The 22,240-nt window shown below is 41.3% G+C and overlaps 2 protein-coding genes across 7 annotated transcripts; one reads left to right on the top strand and one right to left on the bottom strand.

Moving 5' to 3' along the window:
* The first annotated feature begins 167 nt into the window (after positions 1-167).
* On the top strand, positions 168-12,369 carry LOC115169615 (ankyrin repeat domain-containing protein 13C-like). Its single transcript, XM_029725411.1, has 13 exons — positions 168-930; positions 1,721-1,762; positions 2,426-2,530; positions 7,772-7,857; positions 8,287-8,332; positions 8,697-8,763; positions 8,876-9,020; positions 9,228-9,359; positions 9,650-9,811; positions 9,957-10,036; positions 10,232-10,330; positions 10,639-10,739; positions 10,870-12,369. The coding sequence occupies exons 1-13, from the start codon at positions 531-533 to the stop codon at positions 10,998-11,000; spliced, it is 1,596 nt and encodes a 531-aa protein (XP_029581271.1). The 5' UTR covers positions 168-530; the 3' UTR covers positions 11,001-12,369.
* A 516-nt stretch (positions 12,370-12,885) lies between these two features.
* LOC115169616 (serine/arginine-rich splicing factor 11) lies at positions 12,886-19,802 on the bottom strand. 6 transcript variants are annotated; one of them, XM_029725412.1, is made up of 12 exons: positions 19,506-19,802; positions 19,060-19,193; positions 16,428-16,585; positions 16,176-16,262; positions 15,985-16,034; positions 15,425-15,570; positions 15,228-15,306; positions 14,978-15,103; positions 14,720-14,809; positions 14,521-14,604; positions 14,057-14,216; positions 12,886-13,891 (listed from the first exon to the last, which is right to left on the bottom strand). In XM_029725412.1, exons 1-12 carry the CDS (start codon positions 19,625-19,627, stop codon positions 13,688-13,690), a joined length of 1,440 nt encoding a protein of 479 aa, XP_029581272.1. In that variant the 5' UTR covers positions 19,628-19,802; the 3' UTR covers positions 12,886-13,687. The 6 variants fall into 6 exon arrangements, with proteins under 6 accessions (XP_029581272.1, XP_029581273.1, XP_029581274.1 ...); XM_029725413.1 differs by having other exon boundaries at positions 16,470-16,585; positions 19,506-19,801; XM_029725414.1 differs by having other exon boundaries at positions 16,874-19,193; positions 19,506-19,799.
* Positions 19,803-22,240: the final 2,438 nt, after the last annotated feature.

The raw sequence follows: 22,240 nt of genomic DNA, 5'->3' as shown, positions 1-22,240 counted from the left end.
AACAATATATTTTGTGTGCTTTAAAAAATATATTTCGCGTTTCTAAATAGATGATGCACAACTAATTATCGCGATATCTAAGGGAATGTGGTCTGATGTTTGTCATTCTCGTGAGATACTAAGCGGAAAATGGCAGATAGTCTTTTCACTCGGTAATCTTGTTTTCTAGCTACTTAGTTAACCAAGGCAAGCAAACAACCGCACTGCAAGCTGCAACGAGCAAATTTTTTGAAACAAGTTTTATCAAGGATGTAGCCGAAAAATTTGGTATTTCCATTCTTAATCGATTGTTACAATAGTGAGAGTATATTTTCCATCTGCATTGTTTTTACGTGTGTGTGTGTGTTGTTTCTGCTGTTGTCAACACTGCACCTCTACCCACATCCATTCTATGTTAGCACAACTGCTAGCTAGGTTAGCTAAATACTAACTGTTAAGGTAGCAATTGCAGGTGTCGTTGGCAATTAGTCAACATCATTAATACAACATTTATTTTAGGTAGTCTGCTTGCTGGTTAGTTACGTTAAATCATGACCGGGGAAAAGATTCGCACGTTGCGGAAAGACCATAACAACAAGCCTAGTAAGGATGGGGATATAATGGAAACCTATGATGAATCTACAAATGGGACAATATCATCTCCAACCCCCAACGGTACCATCATCACGTACAAATCAAACAAGAACCATAACAAGACGGTGAAACCTTTGGTACTGCAGCAGCTGTCGAATATCAATGCAAACAATATCAATGGCAATCAATCAGTTGTCAGCATCATCGATGACAATAACAAGAACCCAATCCTTCTGACCAATGGCAATGAGGGCTTCAATTTGGAATTCCCTGTTCACGAATGTGTGTTCAAAGGAGATGTGCGTCGCTTGTCCTCACTCATTCGGACCCAGAACATCTCCCAGAAAGATGTACATGGTGAGTGCATGGTAACCCATACCCATTTATAGACGCTAACTACCTTTAGCGCCTGTTGCTGATAGCTAGTATCTTCTGTCAGGGGGTGTTTTGATAAGGCCCGAACGCCCGTTAAAACGGCTTTCATATCAGCAGGAAATAATTGTCAAAAAACAAAGGTTAAATTACTACACACCTTTTTTTATAAGGGTAGTGTTCCCATACAGCCATATTTCCATGTTACAGCGCATGTTTATGGAAGACATTGGCAGCCACTTGGGCTTCAGCTGTTTAGCATCCTCCGAACACCTGTATGTATGAATAACTGTGGAGGAAGTGTAGTTTGTCAACTGGAGGCACACAGCGTATGGATCTGTGCAACACTGCTACAGTATATGTGTCTTTTTTTTGTTTGAAAGATTATTTCTAGCAGATATGAAAGGTAAAGGGCATAACAGGATATTTTAAACTGTTTTGCAAGCAGTGATTATTGACGTTTCTAAACGTTAAAACACAGAGTCAGAATTGGAGTTAACATGCAGCAACCGTGGGAGTTAACTGCTGAAAACCCTACGGATAAGAAGGGTTTTCAAAATCTAGGTAACCAGAACTTAGTACATGTAACTGATCTAGGAAATCACATAGCTAGGCTATCACTTCTACTTCTGGAGCCATGAAATCTTACCTGACAATCATGTGACCAACATAGTCAGTGCTTGCTCACAACAAGTACATTGAATTACACAAACATTGTCCTTGTGCACCAGCTGTGACAAATTATCTCATAACAGTTATCTGTCTATCTTTCCAGGAAACACACCTCTTCACTTAGCTGTGATGATGGGCCACAAAGGTAAAGGCTTTGACTTTTGTAATCAAAAATATCTGATATGGAGAATAACAGATACATGGGCAGGACAGAGACATGCAAACAGCCTTGTTTCCCATTGGGAGCAGACTGCCTAGTACATCTGTACTACTTTTCTCTAAACATCACATATCAGCCGAGTTTGACAGGATGCTTTGCCTCATATTCTCATCTCTGGCCTAAATCTAAGCCCAGCCAGGGGTTTTGCCATTTACATAACATAATCACCATGTTTTCCAGCTCTCCTTCAGTAAATCCTCCATATGGCTTTTTTTTCTGGGATAAATTCCCTTTTTGTTCTGCCGTACTGAGCTTATCCTGGCTGACCTCTGCAGACTGCAGTGTGTTACATAGTCTAGTCGTCTCATAGCAGCGGCTGGTCCCATGGGTGGGACAGGTCCACAGGATCCCTTAATCCCATTGATTAGTCTGACTCAAATGCAAAGCAACATCTCTCTTATGTGAAGGTCATAGACAGTAAATTAACTGTCAAAATGTAATATACTGGTAACATAATTAACTATGGTAATGAGAATCCACTGTCCAAGTACAAAGGCCATGGAGACGGGTAGTAGGCTTAGCCAAAAATAATTCATCTAAAAGTAGCTTGATGTTTGTTAAATTCTTTGTGTTTTTTTTGTGCTACAGAGTGTGCCCTCCTGCTCCTGGCCCATAATGCCCCTGTGAAAGTGAAGAATGCACAGGGCTGGAGCCCCCTGGCAGAGGCCATCAGCTATGGAGACCGACAGATGAGTAAGGATATGGGCTATTTTATATCCTTTTTTGTACCCGGGACCGGAAAGCTATTATTTTATATTATAGATTCTGCATCATTGAACAGTGATGTTCCATCCCTGAGTTTTCTTTACATATATTTTAGTTTATCCTGGATTTAAGTCTACAAATGTACACATTTACACTCAGGTTATCTCAGTTCATGGTCCTCCCTCTATTTGTTTTGTATTTGTTTGACGCTGTCCTAATTGGATCCTTCCTGGGCTGTCCGGCTGTAGACTAACTCTGATTGCTCTCTGATGCTGATGAGAGGTTGGGTTGTAGGTTGCCCTAGCCAGCCAAAGCCATGCAGGGGATTTTCTCTGAGCGCTCTATCCACATCCATACGGCCTGGAACCCAGCCTGGCCAGGGGCTTAGTGTGACTGCGAGGGCACTGAGCAGCTTTACAGCTGGCTGGCTTCCTCTCTGTCTGTTCACATTTAATGCCCCATCCTAATGCTTTTAACACAGCACTGTAAACTAAAGGCCTCAATATATGTTTTATGTGTATTGATTATTTGAATGTTTGTAAGGAATGCCAGTTAAGTGGAGTGTCCTTTTTGAAATGGTGGGAGTAGTGTAGAGATGATTGAATCCAATGCCATGTTTTCCCCGTGGGCTTTACTAGCTTACTGTTTTTTTCTGTTTAATGCCTTGTTAGCAAAAAAATCATAACCTGCATAATATAAAATAATATTATAAATAGGCTAGTTCATCAAAAATTCCATGTGAGTAATTGTTAAGGTTAGGCAAATAATTTTACTCAAATAATACCCAAAGATACTGATAATGTATACTGAACAAAAATAGAAACGCAATATGCAACATTTAAAATGATTTTACAGCGTTACAGTTAATATAAGGAAATCAGTCAATTGAAATAAATAATTAAGGCCCTAATCTATGGATTTCACATGACTGGGCAGGGGCGTAGCCATGGGAGGGCATAGGCCAATCCATTTGGGAGTCAGACCCAACCACTGGGGAGCCAGGCCCAGCCAATCAGAATGAGTTTTGTCCCACAAAAGGGCTTTATTACAGACAAATACTCCTCAGTTTCATCAGCTGTCATCAGCTTCCCGCAGGTGAAGAAGCTGGATGTGGTGGTCCTGGCCTGGCGTGGTTACTTCCCTGTGGCTCAGTTGGTAGAGCATGGTGTTTCCAACGCCAGCATGGTGTGTGCAACGCCAGGGTTGTGGGTTCGATTCCCACGGGGGGCCAGTACACAAAAGAAATGCATGAAATTGTATGAAATGTATGCATTCACTACTGTAAGTCGCTCTGGATAAGAGTGTCTGCTAATTGACTAAAATGTAATGTAAAAATGTTACACGTGGTCTGCGGTTGTGAGGCCGGTTGGACGTACTGCCAAATTCTCTAAAACAACATTGGAGGCGGTTTATGGTGGAGAAATTAACATTGAATTCTCTGGCAACAGCGCATTCCTGGTGTCAGCATGCCAATTGCACGCTCCCTCAAAACTTGAGACATCTGTGGCATTGTGTTTAGAGGTCGACCGATTTAATCGGAATGGCCGATTAATTAGGGCCGATTTCAAGTTTTCATAACAATCGGAAATCGGTATTTTTGGACGCCAATTTGGCTGTTTTTTTTTTTTTTTTTTTTTTTTTTTACGCCTTTATTTAACTAGGCAAGTCAGTTAATAACACATTCTTATTTTCAATGACGGCCTAGGAACGGTGGGTTAACTGCCTTGTTCAGGGGCAGAACGGCAGATTTTTACCTTGTCAGCTTGGGGATTCAATCTTGCAACCTTACGGTTAACTAGTCCAACGCTCTAACCACCTGCTTTACATTGCACTCTTCGAGGAGCCTGCCTGTTACGCGAATGCAGTAAGAAGCCAAGGTAAGTTGCTAGCTAGCATTAAACTTATAAAAAACAATCAATCAATCATAATCACTAGTTAACTACACATGGTTGATGATATTACTAGTTTATCTAGCCTGTCCTGTGTTGCATATAATCGCTTAGGTACACGTTGCTCCAACGTGTACCAAACCATAAACATCAATGCCTTTCTTAAAATCAATACACAATTATATATTTTTAAACCTGCATATTTAGTTAATATTTCCTTCCGACATGAATTTATTTTAACTAGGGAAAATGTGTCACTTCTCTTGCAACAGAGTCAGGCTATATGCAGCAGTTTGGGCCGCCTGGCTCATTGCGAACTGTGAAGACTATTTCTTCCTAACAAAGACAGCCGACTTCGCCAAACGGGGGATGATTTAACAAAAGCGCATTTGCGAAAAAAGCACAATCGTTGCACGACTGTACCTAACCATAAACATCAATGCCTTTCTTAAAATCAATAATATTTTTAAACCTGCATATTTAGCTAAAAGAAATCCAGGTTAGCAGGCAATATTAACCAGGTGAAATTGTGTCACTTCTCTTGCATTCATTGCACGCAGTCAGGGTATATGCAACAGTTGGCTTGTTGCGAACTAATTTGCCAGAATTTTACGTAATTATGACATAACATTGAAGGTTGTGCAATGTAACAGGAATATTTAGACTTAGGGATGCCATCCGTTAGATAAAATACGGGATGGTTCCGTATTTCACTGAAAGGAAAAACGTTTTGTTTTTGAGATGATAGTTTCCGGATTCTACCATATTAATGACCTAAGGCTCGTATTTCTGTTTGATAGAGCAGTCTGACTTAGCGGTGGTAGGCACCAGCAGGCTCGTAAGCATTCATTCAAACAGCACTTTCGTGCGTTTTGCCAGCAGCTCTTCGCTGTGCTTCAAGCATTGCGCTGTTTATGACTTCAAGCCTATCAACTCCCAAGATTAGGCTGGTGTAACCCATGTGAAATGGCTAGCTAGTTAGCGGGTGCGCGCTAATAGCGTTTCAAAAGTCACTCGCTCTGAGACTTGGAGTAGTTGTTCCCCTTCCTCTACATGGGTAACGCTGCTTCGAGGGTGGCTGTTGTCGATGTGTTCCTGGTTCGAGCCCAGGTAGGAGCGAGGAGAGGGACGGAAGCTATATTGTTACACTGGCAATACTTAAGTGCCTATAAGAACATCCAATAGTCAAAGGTATATGAAATACAAATCGTATAGAGAGAAATAGTCCTATAATAACTACAACCTAAAACTTCTTACCTGGGAATATTGAAGACTCATGTTAAAAGGAACCACCAGCTTTCATATGTTCTCATGTTCTGAGCAAGGAACTTAAACGTTAGCTTTCTTACATGGCACATATTGCACTTTTACTTTCTTCTCCAACACTTTGTTTTTGCATTATTTAAACCAAATTGAACATGTTTCTTTATTTATTTGAGGCTAAATTAATTTTATTGATATATTATATTAAGTTAAAATAAGTGTTCATTCAGTATTGTTGTAATTGTCATTATTACAAATAAATAACAAAAATCGGCCGATTAATCAGTATCGGCTTTTTTTTGGTCCTCCAATAATCGGAATCAGCGTTGAAAAATCATAATCGGTCGACCTCTAATTGTGTTGTGTGAAAAACTGCACATTTTAAAGTGCCATTTTATTGTCTTCAGCACAATGTGCACCTGTGTAATGATCATGCTGTTTAATCAGCTTCTTGATATACCAAACCTGTCAGGTGGATGGATTATCTTGGCAAAGGAGAAATGCTCACTAACAATTTGAGAGAAATGTGTTTCTTTACGTATGGACCATTTCTGGGATCTTGTATTTCGGCTCATGAAACATGGGACCAACACTTTACGTGTTGCGTTTTATATTTTTGTTCAGTATGCAAATCTTTATTTCCCTCCTATTAAATTCCCTGTTATATGTTGAGCGGGTTAGCGCTATGACCCTATCACCCCAGCATGTATTAGTATGCAGCTCCAGTCCTGCAGTAGGGATGATTTGGCAGACTGGGGACACAGAGGTCAGGCATGGGAAGGTCAGATCTCAGTGAGGGGTGTGGGGGGCAGGGATCAGAGGAAAGGACAGCATGGCTCTAGCCTCACAGTACAGCAAGGACACGCAAAGGCAGCCAAACTCTGGCCAGTGACTGGGGCAGTAATAGTAGTGGTAAAATGAAAATAATGCAGCGTATACTAGGGCAGTGCTTCCCAACTCCAGTCCTCGAGTGCCCCCAACAGTACACATTTTATTGTAGCCCCAGACAAGCACACCTGATTCTACTTGTCAACTAATCAGCAGGCCCTCCACGAGGTGAATCTGGTGTTTTTTGTCCGGGGCTACAACAAAAATGTGTTATGTTGGGAGTACTGGAGGACTGGAGTTGGGAACCACTGTACTAGGGCTTATTATTGAGAGATACAGAGAGGGAGGCCTACGGCGAGAAGAGAAGGTAATCTCGTATAGATGGAGCCTTGATTTTTCCCCCCCCCCCCCCTTCTTTTTCAATTGCATAAGATCAGATAATGTCATAGTAACTAGGCTTTCAGCTCTCACACACACACGCACTGCGACAGCAGCTCACTCTATGTGTCCATATCCGCCATGCAACACTGCTCTGCCCCTGCAGCGAGTGCTTGCTTTGTCAGCACTTCCTCACACTCAAAATCCCCATTCTAATGTTTCTCACTGGTCAAGATTACTGGATAGAAGATCACCCCAATTATAATTCATTGCATGATAGCACACACTTAGGACTTGTGAGTTTTTGGACAGATTGCTAAGTGGGGTTATATAACTGAGGTTCAGCCTGTATTAAATTGCATATTAGAACGAGCAGTGTGTAAGGTGACTCATGTCATGCGCAGCCTCCCCTGAATACTCTACTGCACCAACAATCCACGGTCCAGATAGCTGGCTGCGTCAGTGCTGAGCATTCATGTCTTGTAACAGTCACACACGTGTGTTTCATGATGACATGCAGCGACGTGACACGCTTTGGAGAGAAGACCTGGGGTCACCTTACCGCTCACTTATACTGTCAGTGTCAGAGTATTATCATCCTAAACCCCATCAGATTACTGTTACAGTATATCACTTGGTTGAATGATTTATCGCTCGTGACTTTCACTGTCATTGAAGTGTGGGTTTGCAAAGTTCACTTTTCACTTTAGTGAACGTTGCTTTTTGAAAGAGCATGTGCCCTTGTAATCCCTTCTGCTGTGTGTGTAGAAACATACACATATAGAATGTCTAGGGCTATGGAATATATTGCCTCTTTTGTGTGGTGTTGGGCCTTGTTAAGGCTTTGTTTTTCTCCCTCCTCTCCCCTCAGTTACGGCTCTACTGCGGAAGCTGAAGCAGCAGTCCAGAGAGAGTGTGGAGGACAAGAGGCCCAAGCTGCTAAGAGCACTGAAAGAGGTGAGGTTCTGACAGCCGACTAGACGAGGGACTACTACAGTGTCTGGTTAGAAATAGGATCTTTGCACTCTATATACATATGTCAAATACTTGAACTGCGCATGGTTTAGTTTGCCTGGTACAGTGGACTAAATGGAATAGTCCCAAAAGCATTTGGACGGATTTTATATGCATTTGAGGCAGGTCTGGTCCACTCCATACCGAGTTTCGGTTTACAACCACTATCTTGCTACACCTTTACCCCTTTTCTCCAACATTAGCATCTGTCCAATGTAACAGCCTCTACCGCTCACCAAAACACACTCTTTCCCTTATTAAAATGCTCTAACAAGTTATGCCTCAAGCTATAAAGAAAAAGTATTGATGGATTTTGTTTGGTGTTTCGTGGCTTGCATGACAAGTTAATAATGTACCACTTTTTTTTCATAGCTTGGGGACTTCTACTTGGAGCTTCACTGGGACTTTCAAAGTTGGGGTGAGTCGACTCTACATCATATGCAGTACATTAAAATAAGCTACAGCGATGAGCCAACATCTCCTTTCACACGCTCTGTCTCCATTCATTGTTATTCTTGGTGGAGGACACCTTAGCCAAGTAGTTTCATTCTCCACTCTAATTAGTGTTCTGTTCCCATTCTATCCTGGCTGTTAGTGTGATGTGTTAATTGCTCAGTGGGTTTGGGGCTCTCTGTCTCTTGGCTCAGGGATTCAGTGCCTAGCCACAGCCGTGTTCATTTATATACCACGTAATGATACCACGTATTATCTCTTCAGTTTCTTGGTTAATCTTATGAATCAAATGCTGTCGATCATTACTTTCTCTTTCTCCTGTCTCATAGTGCCCTTGCTCTCACGGATTCTGCCATCTGATAACTGCAAGATCTACAAGCAGGGGATCAACATCAGGTAAGGCATCAAATACACGTCTGACACAGACGCCAGCTAGCTGGCGTCTGGAACCACTCACCTTCCAGAGTTAACCCTGCACACTCTTTCTCTCCTCTCTCTCCGCTGACAGACTGGACACCACTCTGGTAGACTTCACAGATATGAAGTGTCAGAGAGGAGACCTCAGCTTCATCTTCAACGGAGACGCTCCGCCCGCCAAGTCCTTCTATGTTCTGGACAATGAGCAGAAGGTGTACCAGCGTATACACCACGAGGTGAACTATCTGGTCTACATTTAACATCACCATCCTCCAAGCCAACTGATCTTACAGAAATGCTTGTATTGCAAATGCTTGTATTGACTGAAAGCTCTGCAGGGGGTCACAGTAAAATGAACATTTGCACGGATTCAATATTGTGCAGAAGTCATGTCACCATCCAGCGTGATACTATCTGGCTGACTGCCTGTTGTGTCCCTGCAGGAGTCTGAGATGGAGACTGAGGAGGAGGTGGACATCCTGATGAGCAGTGACGTCTATTCTGCCACCCTGTCCACCAAGTCCATCACCTTCTCCCGCAGTCAGATCGGCTGGCTCTTCAGGGAGGACAAGACGGTAAGCACCCCTCCCAGTCTTGAGTCCTGTTAAGAAGGGGGCAACATGTTTTCAAATGGGGATCTACCTGGAGTTGTCCAATTAGAACACAGATTTCTTTGACCGATTGCAAAACATTTTCCCACAGTGTGTTGTTCTGAATACGACCCTGTGGTCAAACCAGGCCAGTCACTGGAATATAAAGCTTATAATACAATGCGTCTCATAATCTGTGTACTGTATGGGGAATATGGTGCCATAACTCAGCCACCAGTGTGTATTATACATCTGGCTTGTGTCTGTCTCTGAAGGAGAGGGTTGGTAACTTCCTGGCAGACTTTTACTCTGTCAACGGCCTGGTGCTGGAGTCCAGGAAGCGCCGGGAGCACCTGAGTGAGGAGGACATCCTGAGGAACAAGGCCATCGTGGAGAGCCTGAGCAAAGGAGGCAACCTGGTGGAGCAGAACTATGAGGTGAGGGATGGAAGGGAGGCACTAGGATGGAGGGAAGCTTTGGGCCTTTAGTCTCTTCTTCAGTGGTGGTTGTGGTGTGGTGCACATTAGATGGATATAAAAGTAAGCCTTCATGTGATCCTCTCCCTTGCGGTCTTTCCCTCAGCCTCAGAGAAGGCTGTCCCTCATGGCTCCAGGTCCTAACACTATCTCCTGGGAGGAGTACATCTCTGCAGAGCACGTAAAGTAAGCCCTGCATTGTTCCTTTTAAGAAAGGTCAAAGATGACACTACTGTCCAGATGAATTTCAAGCCACTGTGTTTATTATTGAGTTATTGACAATTCGGTGCATTGAAGGTCATTACTAGCAGTGGCTTACTGTTAAACCTCCAAATGTATACGCCAATGATGCTGACTTAGCCAGTGTGTGTTCATCCCTAGGGCACCTCATCTTGGGAGAGAGCTTGTGTGTAAGGAGAGCAAGAAGAACTTCAAAGCGAATGTAGCCATGAGCCAGGACTTTCCTTTGGGCATTGAGTCGTGAGTAGAATCCTTCCTCTTATTGGCTAATAGTCTCTGGTCAGTCTCATCACTGACTGCAGTGCTATTGGAAACGTCCATGTATTGATCACTGTTGTGCACACAGGTTCTAGTTCAACGTATATTAGGCTGTTGCAGATTCGTGTCTAGCTAATTCTTTTCAAAGGCCTCTAATTTAATTTTTTTATTACTTATTGGTTTTATTGTTTAAATGGGACCTCATCAAATAATGTACTGTAAGAACATTTTTGATTTAACCCTGACCCTAATGATTTAGTGTTTCCCCTTTTTTTTCGGTCTTCTTCCAGGTTACTGAACGTGTTGGAGGTCATAGCCCCATTTAAGCACTTCAACAAACTCAGAGAATTTGTTCAATTGAAGCTTCCTCCTGGGTTCCCAGTCAAGCTTGGTATGCATCTACTGTACATTGTGTGGGCACATGGACGATTTTATTTTAAAGTTAAAAAATAAAGTGAAATAATGAAGAAATTGACAAATATTAAACGCTCTAAATAACCCCTCCTATTTCTGTGTGTCAGACATCCCTGTGTTCCCCACTATCACAGCTACGGTCACCTTCCAGGAGTTCCGCTATGATGACTTTGAGGAGTCCATCTTCTCCATCCCAGCGGACTACAAGGAGGATCCCAGTCGCTTCCCTGACCTCTGACCTGGTTGTCGTAGCAACCAGAGGTTCCCTTGTGCCCATTCGGAAACTGACAGAGAAACGAACTCTACCTACCTACACTATTAAAAGGAAAAGAACCAACTAAAGACAGTTGAGATTAAATAAAGGATGCCAATGTATTATTTGATATCTGTCTGTGTGTTCTGATGAAAAAGGGGAATTATCTCTTGGCCCTGAGTTTTTTTCATTTTGTAGATATTTCCTTATAGCAAACAAGAATCAATCATTTTCAGCTGTGTAGCAACAACAGCACAAGGTCAAACTCCAGAAGAGAAGAATTGGGGGGATGAGGAGTTTGAAAAAAATATTTGATGTCATCTCCGTAACAGCTTATTGTTCACCGATTACGTGATCACTGCTTTGTACTGCAAACCAGCTCCTGTGAAACGTTATGGAGTTGGCTTCATCTGTGACATCTTAAGCGTGCACTTCTCCAGGTTTAGCACTCACTGCACCCAGTTTATCTAGCGTCTGCCCTTTGGGGACTGCTCCTTTTTCAACATGTTTAAGTACCCTTGGACATTCATTGCCTGTAAATGACTATGGTATAAATGAAGTGTTAGAAATATAAAGATGTCATAACTGAACTGAGAAAATGTTGTACCAAATGTACTGTATGTATGTCAAAGGAGAAACACTGTGTAGCAATACATTTCCAGTACATAAGAATGTTTTTTTAAACCAGCTGGGAGAAAGTATGGTATAAAACTGCATTCTTACAAAGATATCAACACCCAAGCCTTTTCTCTCTAGTGCAGGTTAGCTCATCTATCTTACCTCCTGGCTATCACTGTCTGTTTCAAGTGACTGTGAATTTAATCGGTTTTGTGTGCGAGAGAGGACTTTAAAGGGTTGTGTGTGTGTGTGTGTGCGTGTGCGAACCCAGATGGGGTATCAGGAAAGCTGTTCTGGTTTGATACTGCACTGACATTAAAGTATATTTAATCGCATGCTACGTTGACCCAATTGGATTACTTGTATACTCTTGAGCATATATTTCCTACACTTGTTATACCTGCTACCATCTCCCTATCCTTTCTGATTATTCAGGAAGACTAACTTCTACCGTATAAATATTGTAATCACACTAAAACCCTTTGGTCAAATGTACTTAGGTGGTTTAAGCATAAACTACAACTTTCATTGAGTGTATACCTGTCTGTATTACTTTACAGACTTTTCTGTACATTTCAATGAGCTTACAGTTGAACGGTATAAGCTCATTAAAATGTAAGATCCATATGGTTTTTGAAATCAGTACCTGGCTTCGGGCCTACTGGTATTTCTAAATGTATTGCAGCTTTCCAACTTCCCATCCCTTTAAATAAAGCACCAGCACCATCATGTCTCAGCACTGTCTGTTTCTTTGTATTTTATTCAGTGGTATTTTAATTGTAGTCTCCAGCAGACTGTAGCTAGGTGTCTCTGAATCCATGGAGTCAAGCCTCCAAGACATTGGCCATAATCCAATGGGAGTGTAATTTGGATTCAATCAGATCAGCGTTAACCCATGGTAGCCGACATGTATACCTTAATGCTTTTGTCGGCGGTGTAACTACGTTGGAGCTGTCAAATTGATGAATGGCTGCTCTTGTGGTCATTGTCACGAAACCACACCCATCCTTATACCCTACCCATGTTACAAGTTAATGAGAAAGTGTAGGTTATATACCCGTGAATGCAGTCTCCACGAACACGACACCATTGCCTTTAAATCACACTGAACTTCCACGATACGGATCGAATAGAGCCCCTGGCCTAATTCTCTATAGATCAACCAGGCCTCAGATAGCTCAGCATTTGATACTGAGTCATACAAGGGCCCATGTTAAAACTTTGCCCTAAACCTAAAATGAGCACCTGAAGTTTAAATCAAATCTTTCCCCAGGTTTTTATTGTATATAAAAAGTCACTGATAAAACAATACAAACTTCTAAGAATTACAACAAGCATCAGATCTACTGTGTATTGTGAATAGGTGAGAGATATAAGGACAGGTTATAGCGCCACAAGACTCAGTATAGGTATACATCTTCCGTAAAATAACGGATGGGATATAAACACAATATACCACGTATAGGAGTGACAGAAAAGAGTAGATGGTGAATTTATTGAGGCGACTTCAATACAGAAGCTCAATAATAAAAAGCTAAGTCCACAGCGCTGTTCTATGTAGCAGCCATGTTGTCTGATGACAATGGACATACAGTGAACTTGTCAAGCAGTGTAACTGGCTGCTTCTGCTCCTAGCAACGTGTAGAAACTAGATTTAAACTACAAAAAATACACAAATGCCATTATCATCATCATGTGCTTGAAAAAAGAAAATCAAGTTGCACGCTTTGCCAAATAGTATCCACTTTCAAATTACAGCAATAAAACTTTCAACCAACCACAACCTTTTCACATTTTCACCTTCAAAATAGGAACAAATAATTAATGATACATACAGAAAATGATGACAAAACAGAAACATCTTTTGGTTCATCTTCTACTTGATCTATTTTGTCTAGTCAATCCAAAAGGAAAACTAACAATTCAACTGAGATAAAGAAGGGTTGAGTTGAATGAAGCACGAATACAGTAAGCTCAGTGGGGCATGGAGGTTTTGGTACAATGGAGGGTTGGGTACATAGAGGTCCATACATCCATCTCTATTATTGGGTGACTCAATCACTGACATCCATGTCGTCCTCTTCACGGTGGTCGTCTCCGTTGACTTTGGAAAGCCCAGTGCCATTGCCTTCCACCGAGTGAGGAGACTGGGCTCCGGAGTCCTGGTCGGAATCTTTCTTGTCCAGCCTCTCCCGCTCCTTCTCACTGTCGTAGCCCTGCTCTTCCTCATCATAGTCTCTGGTAACCTGCAAAGACGCCTAAGGAAATTTGAAATGACCAAGTTTAATATTTCGGACACTCATTCCATATTACTTGTTATTCTTTCATATACAGCAAGTAAACGCTAGATCTCTAACAGAGGTCAAAATATAGAAGGAAGAAAGAAAATTAACATTGACATCAAACATGTCATTGGTGCTGACCTTTACATCTCCTTTCTCCCCATCAGTTTTCTCCCTTTCCTTTTCTTTGTCTTTACTCCTTTCTTTCTTTTCCTTCCTTTCATCCCGACTGCGGTCTTTATCGCTCCTGCGCTCACGATCCTTCTCTCTTTCCTTGTCCCTCTTCTTCTCCTTCTTATGTCTGTAGGGAGAGGAGAGTTAAAAGCTTAAGGAACAAAGTCTCCAAATCCAAAGAGAAGTTGACTGTCTAAAATGGCTTATTTCCAGGTTAATTTAAAGAAACCTTGAAATTTGAATCGAAATAAATTATTTGAGTGAGTGTTCTGAGGGCATTTACAGTTACACTTTGCAAACAAAATGTCTCATCATTGTCAGTCTCTAAATAGCAATAAAATACCACTGGCAGCATATTGAAAATGTGTTCACTAAGGAAATTCTCTTGTTCTATGAGAAATCATGAGAATCGAGATCCCCAAAACACCAACCTTCTTGGAGAGGGAGTCCTGGAGACTTTCCTCTTGGGGGATTTCTTAGGAGATCGGCTGGCACTGCGACTCCTTCTCCGCCTTCTATACCCAACAGCATGAAAAAAAAAATTGTAGTAAATATCTGACCAATCAACAACATGTTGGGACAGCATGGTGAAACAGAGCCACAACTCTGACCAATGAAAGCTGCACTAACCGATCGATACTGCGAGACCTCCTGGCAGTACTGTAGCTTTTCGGAGGTGTTTTGGAGCGCTTTTTATCCCGCTCATCTTTCTTCCTATCCCTGTGGATCGGAGACAAGTTAATTACATCTGATCAACATTTCTTACTGTATATTGGGATTAGAGTTGTGATAAGGAGGTAGACAGTAATCGCAGGGCTGTCTCAGAAGTTCAGATTGTGCAGCTTGAGGATTAAGAATGGGTCAAGTGCTCTGTGCTCTGTGGCTCACCTGGATTTGCTTGGTGATGGTCTGCTCCTGTCTTTGGAGTGGGACCTCCCACTCCTCCTTCGGGGGCTCTTGGAGCGTCTCCTGTTCCTGGAGTGCGAGCGTCGCCTTGACCTGCTCTTTGAACGCCTGCAGATCACACAAACACAACATTAGTCTCTACCCTCAATATGAAAACAAACAGAAAAACGTACTACCTTTATTTTTTAACACAATCCAAATTCTTTGTCAGGAGAATAGAGTTTGTGTTCACCTGTGTCTGGAGCGAGAACGGGACCTTCTGCGTCTAGACCTGGACCTGGAACGCGAGTGCTTCCTCTTGCTCTCCTTGTCTGCATAAACAAAACATTAAATTACTTTGGTAGAGCAAATAACAGCTTATAGCTAGGGCTACCAGTAATTTATCAGATATAATATATCCTTTGGAGATGCAATGCTTGGGCTACTCACTCCCAGGCTCGATGGCAGCAGAGATGAGTGACTGGGCCTCTCTGACCCTCTTCATGGCCTCTTCTATCTCTTTGTTGGAGGAGTCTGCCTTCAGGCCCGGATTCATGTTTATGTTCATGTTCATCCCTACACCCATGTGGTTCATTCTGAAGAAGAGGACATTATTTAGTGGTGATTATAAACCGGGTAGTTTGGGTCCTAGATGCTGATAGGCTGAAACAGCATTCCAGCCGTGTGTATATCAGACCATATACTAAGGGTATGACACAAAACTACTTGTTTACTGTCATACTTATGTTGGCAAACGGTTTACAAAGCAATAAGGCACCTCGGGTTTGTGTTATGAGGTGTGGTATATAGCCAATATACATCTGCTAAGCGCTGTATCTAGGCCCTCCGTGCACAAGAACAGCCCTGAGACGTGGTATATTGGCTATATAACACACCTCCTCAGGCCTTATTGCTTAATTAGAACAGACTGGAGGGCCATCCAACAAATGAACAGCTCATAGGTGTTTGATGTCTTGTAATGGACATTTTCTAGAGGCATGATGACTTACTTTGGATCCACCTGCGACATAAACTTCAGAAGCTGGTCAGTGGGAAATGACTGTTGGGGAAGAAGAGTGAAGAAAAGTGTGAAATATATAATATACAAGTTAGATATCTGATATCCTTTAAACATTTCCCTTCAACACCAGCAGTTGTGTGCGGACACAAAAATATCACCAGATTTCAAGCCAACACTCACCTGGGGGTTCATATTCATATTGGGGTTTGGAAACCCGAACGCTGCCATCGCTTCCATGGAGGGACCGCCGAAAGGATTGCCACCCATCTAAAAAAAAAAAACCAGCACATCATTAATCCCTTCATTGTCTATATATACACGAGCGGACTATTATCAAGTCATTAAGACAGATGTTTAATTTGAATAACTTAATTAAGGACCATAGAATTAAATAGAACAATTAAACATTGTATCTCTGTGCTGAAGACCCACCTGTGGATAGGACATGGGGTTTGGTGTTGGGAGAAGTCCTACCTGTGGATTAGACATGGGGTTTGGTGTTGGAAGGAGACCTCCTCCGGGCAGAATCCCTGCAACAGCATTTGCTGGCGCCAGCAGTGACAAAGCTTTAGCCTCCTCCGGGATAACGCCTACAGAAAAACCAAACAGGCATTAGGGGAAGAAGAGAACATCAACGTCTAGACTCTACTAAAAAGGAGAGACATTTTGAAAAACAAAAAAACAGAGATGACTTGCTCAAGTATTCTTCAAAAACATTTGTAAAGCTTTCAATACTGTTACCTTTGATAGCTGCTAGATTTGAGAAGGTTTGTTCCCGTTATTATTTTAATCAGTGTAGATTGAAAAATAACTAAGATTGGGAAAATAGTATATCACAATACACACTACTCCAGTGAACACTGCCAAGATTGTATCACCTGAACGTGTTTTTTAAGTCATGAACCAAACGTTAGCTAGCACAGCGGCTTCTCCAGTGGGGTGTGCTCTCAATTTTCATTTAGATTGAACAAGCGACTCACGTTGGCGGCTTCACTACTAAGGAGCACACAGAGAAAAATCGAGATACACAAAACAAAAAGAATTTCAGAGAGTTGGAGGTCAACAGTGATTACTGACATTTTCTACTACTTACCAGCAATACAGTAATAAGTAGAAAAAAAACCCAGCTAGCATTCACATTTTGGGTAGGTGATATCTACGCTCCCAAGAACCTTACCTGTCACTGCATTAAATATGCAACAAATGAACCAATGCCTTTTGTTTAAGTGTAAAATCATCTTGGCAACATTAGATTAGCTTGTTTGCCTAACATAGTGATCAGAAAAAGAAAAAAAACTATGGTTTCAGATCTCAATGTTGCCATTGCTACCTAAAAAAAGAAAACATACAATATCTTAATCAAGATACAATAGCAAAAATAACATCTTTTTTAATACAGAAGACACACAAACACACACACTCACAAACAACATTTAAAAAGGGCACATGGGGGAGAGAATTTAGCTGCAGGAGACAAAACGGTTGGGTGGTATTTTCAGCGGGGCCTGGTATACAGGACTGGCTGAGCCAGGAAAAAGAACTGTAAAACACAACAACAAAAAAGAAAGACCACTGTTAAAGAGAGAGCACTGAACCAGTTGCCATTGCCATGTGGGGTGGATATCTAAGACAATTAACAACTAGATACAGTCAGGAACCTTAAAGTACAGCATCACTGGTCAACATAGAAAACACACAGACTAGCTATTTTAATCTGCCAATTTCAGGGACAGAGTGGTGAGTGAGTGCATGTAATTTCTTGCTAAATTTAAATCGGATACTATTGGTCGCCCAATTCCCCAAACCAGGAAGTGCCTTAACGTTAAAGGTGAAAAAAGTATGAAATGCAGGTATACCAATAGCTGTGTTATTGAGAAGTGTATGGTTTATTGTTCTGTTACTCTGCTATGGTTTACTTCTTACCACTTGGATCCAATGAGAAAACCAGATTGGACATTATACAGGTCAGATTATTAACACACCTGTTTTGATAAATATGTACTTGTGAGCGGTCAAGTAATATTTGTGTAATACATGTGATATGCATTATAGTATTAACAGTAATATCTATGCTACTGCATTCAATTTAAACTAAAATACCCTAAAGAAGAGAAAATGAGAGAGAAAGAGAGAAGAAAGGACACAGGAAAAAAGAGAAAGAGAAGGGTCTGGGGGGGCTGCTTGAACGCTTGCTGGCCTTTTGTAAATGTCTACAATCCCCTGTTGGCAGGCAGAGGACCACTTTCAGCCATCAAGGAGGGGGCTCTGCTTTTGCCTTCTCCACTACAACAAATCACACACACAAATAACAGAGAGAAGTTTAATAGAGGATAGTCCAATATGGGGGAGAAAATAAAAAGCATGGTTAAGTTTTTATACACATGTAAGTTCATCTCTGCTTTCTTTTGAGGAGGTGCGTCTGTCTGCCCACGGGTCTGGGCTTGTTCAGCCCTCTCAGTCGGAGCAAGTCCCAGTCCCTAAAGCAGACCTTGGTATACTGTGCTTACTGGTGGAGGAGGACAAAGAATTGGCTCTGGAGACAACTACAGACTACTCAAGGTCATCTGTGTTGTTTAGTGTCTACCAAGTCCAACGCATCATGGATGACCTTATGACCTTACAGTGTGGCAGAAACTTTATATAAGACATAATATGTGTATGGTTATAGGTTTGGTCTTTAGTTCCATAGTATACCAAGGGTCTGGGTTGTGAGAGCTGGTATAGACACCTCTCTCATTGCAATTAACAGAGGGATCGTACAAGATAGGACAGGAAGAGTGGCATGACATCATTGATTACAGAATCAGATAGGCTTGTCAGATCAAAAATTGATACTATTCAATTCAATGGGGTTTATTGGCATGGGAAAGATATGTTTACATTGCCAAAGCAAGTGAAACTGATATAATCTGAAATAGTTAGGATACATGTTTAGCAGTGGCTCAAACCACAGGCTCATAGAACTCCATCCTGAAATCAATGGGGGCGTCAGGCGTCACTCTCCCATCACTACATCATACAATCAAGGATCATTCATACAGAAAGGGAAGAACAAAGCACCAACCTTCGGCAAAAGGGACGACGATCAGCGCCCTGTCCACGAAGACTGTGTTGGTCAGATGTTGAGACACCCCCACGGACTCGGACTCTTGGAACTTCACAAAACACACACGCGACGTCACTGGCAGAGGCGATTCACTGCAATAAAAACATGTTTTTGTAGTTAACTAACGTTAGTTAGTCCGCTAGCGACAACATAGTAGATTGTATCTAGCAAAACAACCCCGAAGTAGCTAAGCAACCTATTGTTACCCAACTATAGTAGTTAATGATTCGCCTTCTTAAGTTTCGCGGACGGCCAGAGATGGGGCCTCCTGATGCTAACGTTAGCATCGTTAATAATACTACATTGAAATCAATCAAATCACAAAGTGGTAGGAAGTGATTAACTAAATAAACAATAACTGTATATAGTTAGCGACAACCGTTCAACAAATATGAGCTACTTACTCTGGTGGAAACAATTTGAGTTCTTCAATGGTTCCAAGAAACCCGAACAGCATTCGCATCTGCTCGGATGTTGTGCTTGGCGACACGTTCGTCACCTGCACTACGTTCGTGGTACAATTCATTTTTTCACCAAATAGTCTAAACAAATATATATAAACAATTACCTCTCAATTTCAGAAGTATTATTCTATAAATATAGCCAATTAGTTGCTATCCTCGTCGAAGGCGTTTTAGAAACTCAAATAAAGATCTCGATTCGTTTCGCCGCCATGTTGTTTAGCTTGAATACACAAAACAGCACATGCGCATTGTGAAAGTCCTGCGGTGATGTAGCTAGTTGTGATGTGTGCCAGTAGAGGTCGCTCTCTCCCAGGAATCAAATGTGAAATTTCTCACGTTTCTGTGGCATGTAATAGACAGTGAATTTGATTTCTAGGCGAATTGAAATAGATGGTGCAACTCAGGCCAAGAGATATTTTATGTTCAGATGGTAATCATAATGATAACAGACATTGACTCTTTGAATATGCTTTCACAAAAGTGAAACAAACAAGCAAGAGCAATTGTTACTCCTCTGTCTGGTCCTCACTGTTGTGCACCATGTCTCTCAGCTCCTTCAGCTCAGTCCAAATCTCAGGGGTGGTGGTATTCTGGCCTATCGTCTGTTTGTCATTCATTTTTGGAGGTCATTTGTATCTGACGCTGTAAAGGGCTGTGGGAGTACACAACCTGTTTTTCGGTTGAAGGTCCCTCTTTATCTCCATAAAGTCTGTAAATGTTTTTGGTTATGTCACTTGACCTCAACCAAGCGCTCTTATAAGACGTATGTGTGCTTTTAGTGTGTTTTCAGTCTGTACTGTGCGTTGTTTGTGAATACACTTTATTACCTTCATATCTAATTCAGTCTCACACACTCCTGTGCAAACACAGACACAGACATTAGTTGTAGTCCAGTCTGGTCTGATCCAGTCCAGGCCACTGACTGATTAGGTAGCCTACAGGTGGAGAAGTGGAGTATGCCACTAAAATACTAGTTCAACTAAAGATAGTTATTGAGCTTATTCCAAAATGACACTAATTAACTACAAGATTGATGTAAAACACTATAACAGGGGGAGAGTAGTTTGATAGTCATGAGGTGAAAACTGAGCCGCACTTCCTAACCTCCTGCCAAATGTATGACCTTATTAGAGACACATATTTCCCTCAGATTACACAGACTCACAAAGAATTCCAAAACAAATCCAATGTTGATAAACTATTGGGTGAAATACCACAGTGTGCAACCACAGCAGAAAGATTTGTGACCTGTAGCCACAAGAAAAGGGCAACCAGTGAAGAACAAACACCATTTAATTTCCCATTTGTACTTTAACTATTTGCACATCATTACAACAATGACATTTGAAATGTCTTTATTCTTTTGGAACTTTTCAGTGTCATTTGTTTTACACTTTTGTTTGAATATGCTTTATTCTATTTAATATGCTTTATTCTATTTCACTTGCATTGGCAAGTGAAATAGAATAAAGCCGATAAATTGAAATTAAATATTAAAAGTGTTTATTTGAAAATATGTGGGAAGAATTGTAACATTTAAAAGCGTGGGGGGAGAGTAGTCTGAATTGGGTTCTGGAGGTATACTCCAACTCACACATCGCACTCATATGCCAGCCATGAGTGTTTCCAAGCCAGTGAGGTTCACATCCACCAGCAGTGCTGGAGAGCTGCACTGGCTGGTTTCTCCTGTAAAGACAACTCACAATGGCCCATGTTCTCTGTGCACTCACTCACCCAGATCAGGTGATACCCTGCTAGGGCAGTGATTGGCTCTTGTCTCAGACCTTCCCCAAGGTGATTGGTTGAGTGACTAGCACCCTGCACGTGACCTCTACAATGAGCTTCCTCCCACATGTTCAGAGGAAGCGTGAATGTTCTTATATAGTTTCACATCAGCCCAGACAATCTCTGTTACGGTTTTATGACAACATTTAAAATTAACTTTTAAAATTAACCATGATTATAGCAAACATTTTTTTATATGTATTATTTCTATGAAAATTCCCACATAGTTAGGAATTTAGTTGTCTGCATTTGTTTCTACTACAAAATCAGACAAACTAGAGTGAAGCATCCTGGGAATATGCAAATCAGGACAGCTGTGATTGGCAAGGAACGGGATAGTTTGGGATTTTGGCAATCTTCTTCCCCAAGTGGATACCACTCATGGATGTAATTTATGTTCATCCCATTTCAATCCAGTAGACAGCAGCAGTGTACTTTAAGAAAATAATGTGTTAGTCTTAGTAAAATGAAAATCATACGATAGAGTGCTTTTAAAAATGTTCTTTATTTATTAACTGTTTATTTTTGATAATTTGGGGCTTTAACCCCAGAACCGCTCCCATCAGAAGGAAGCAACAGGTCTCAAGCCAACTTCATAAAACTGTTAGGTGGATTGCAATATTACAGAGATTATATATTTAATATGTATACATATAAATACCAGGCTTTTTCTTTATTTTTACTATTTTCTACATTGTAGAATAATAGTGAAGACATCAAAACTATGAAATAACACATTTGAGTTACCTCTGCTGCAGAGGATAAGTTCATTACAGTTGCCAACCTCAGAAATTGCATGCCAAATAAATGCTTCACAGAGTTCAAGTAACAGATACATCTCGACATCAACTGTATGGACTTATTTATTTTTTTTAAAAAGTTTTCAAACC

This window comes from Salmo trutta, chromosome 31 (genome assembly GCF_901001165.1).
Source record: "Salmo trutta chromosome 31, fSalTru1.1, whole genome shotgun sequence".
Lineage (NCBI taxonomy): Eukaryota > Metazoa > Chordata > Actinopteri > Salmoniformes > Salmonidae > Salmo > Salmo trutta.
The sequence above is the reverse complement of the archived record's forward strand: the minus strand, read 5'-3'. Positions and strand labels throughout refer to the sequence as shown.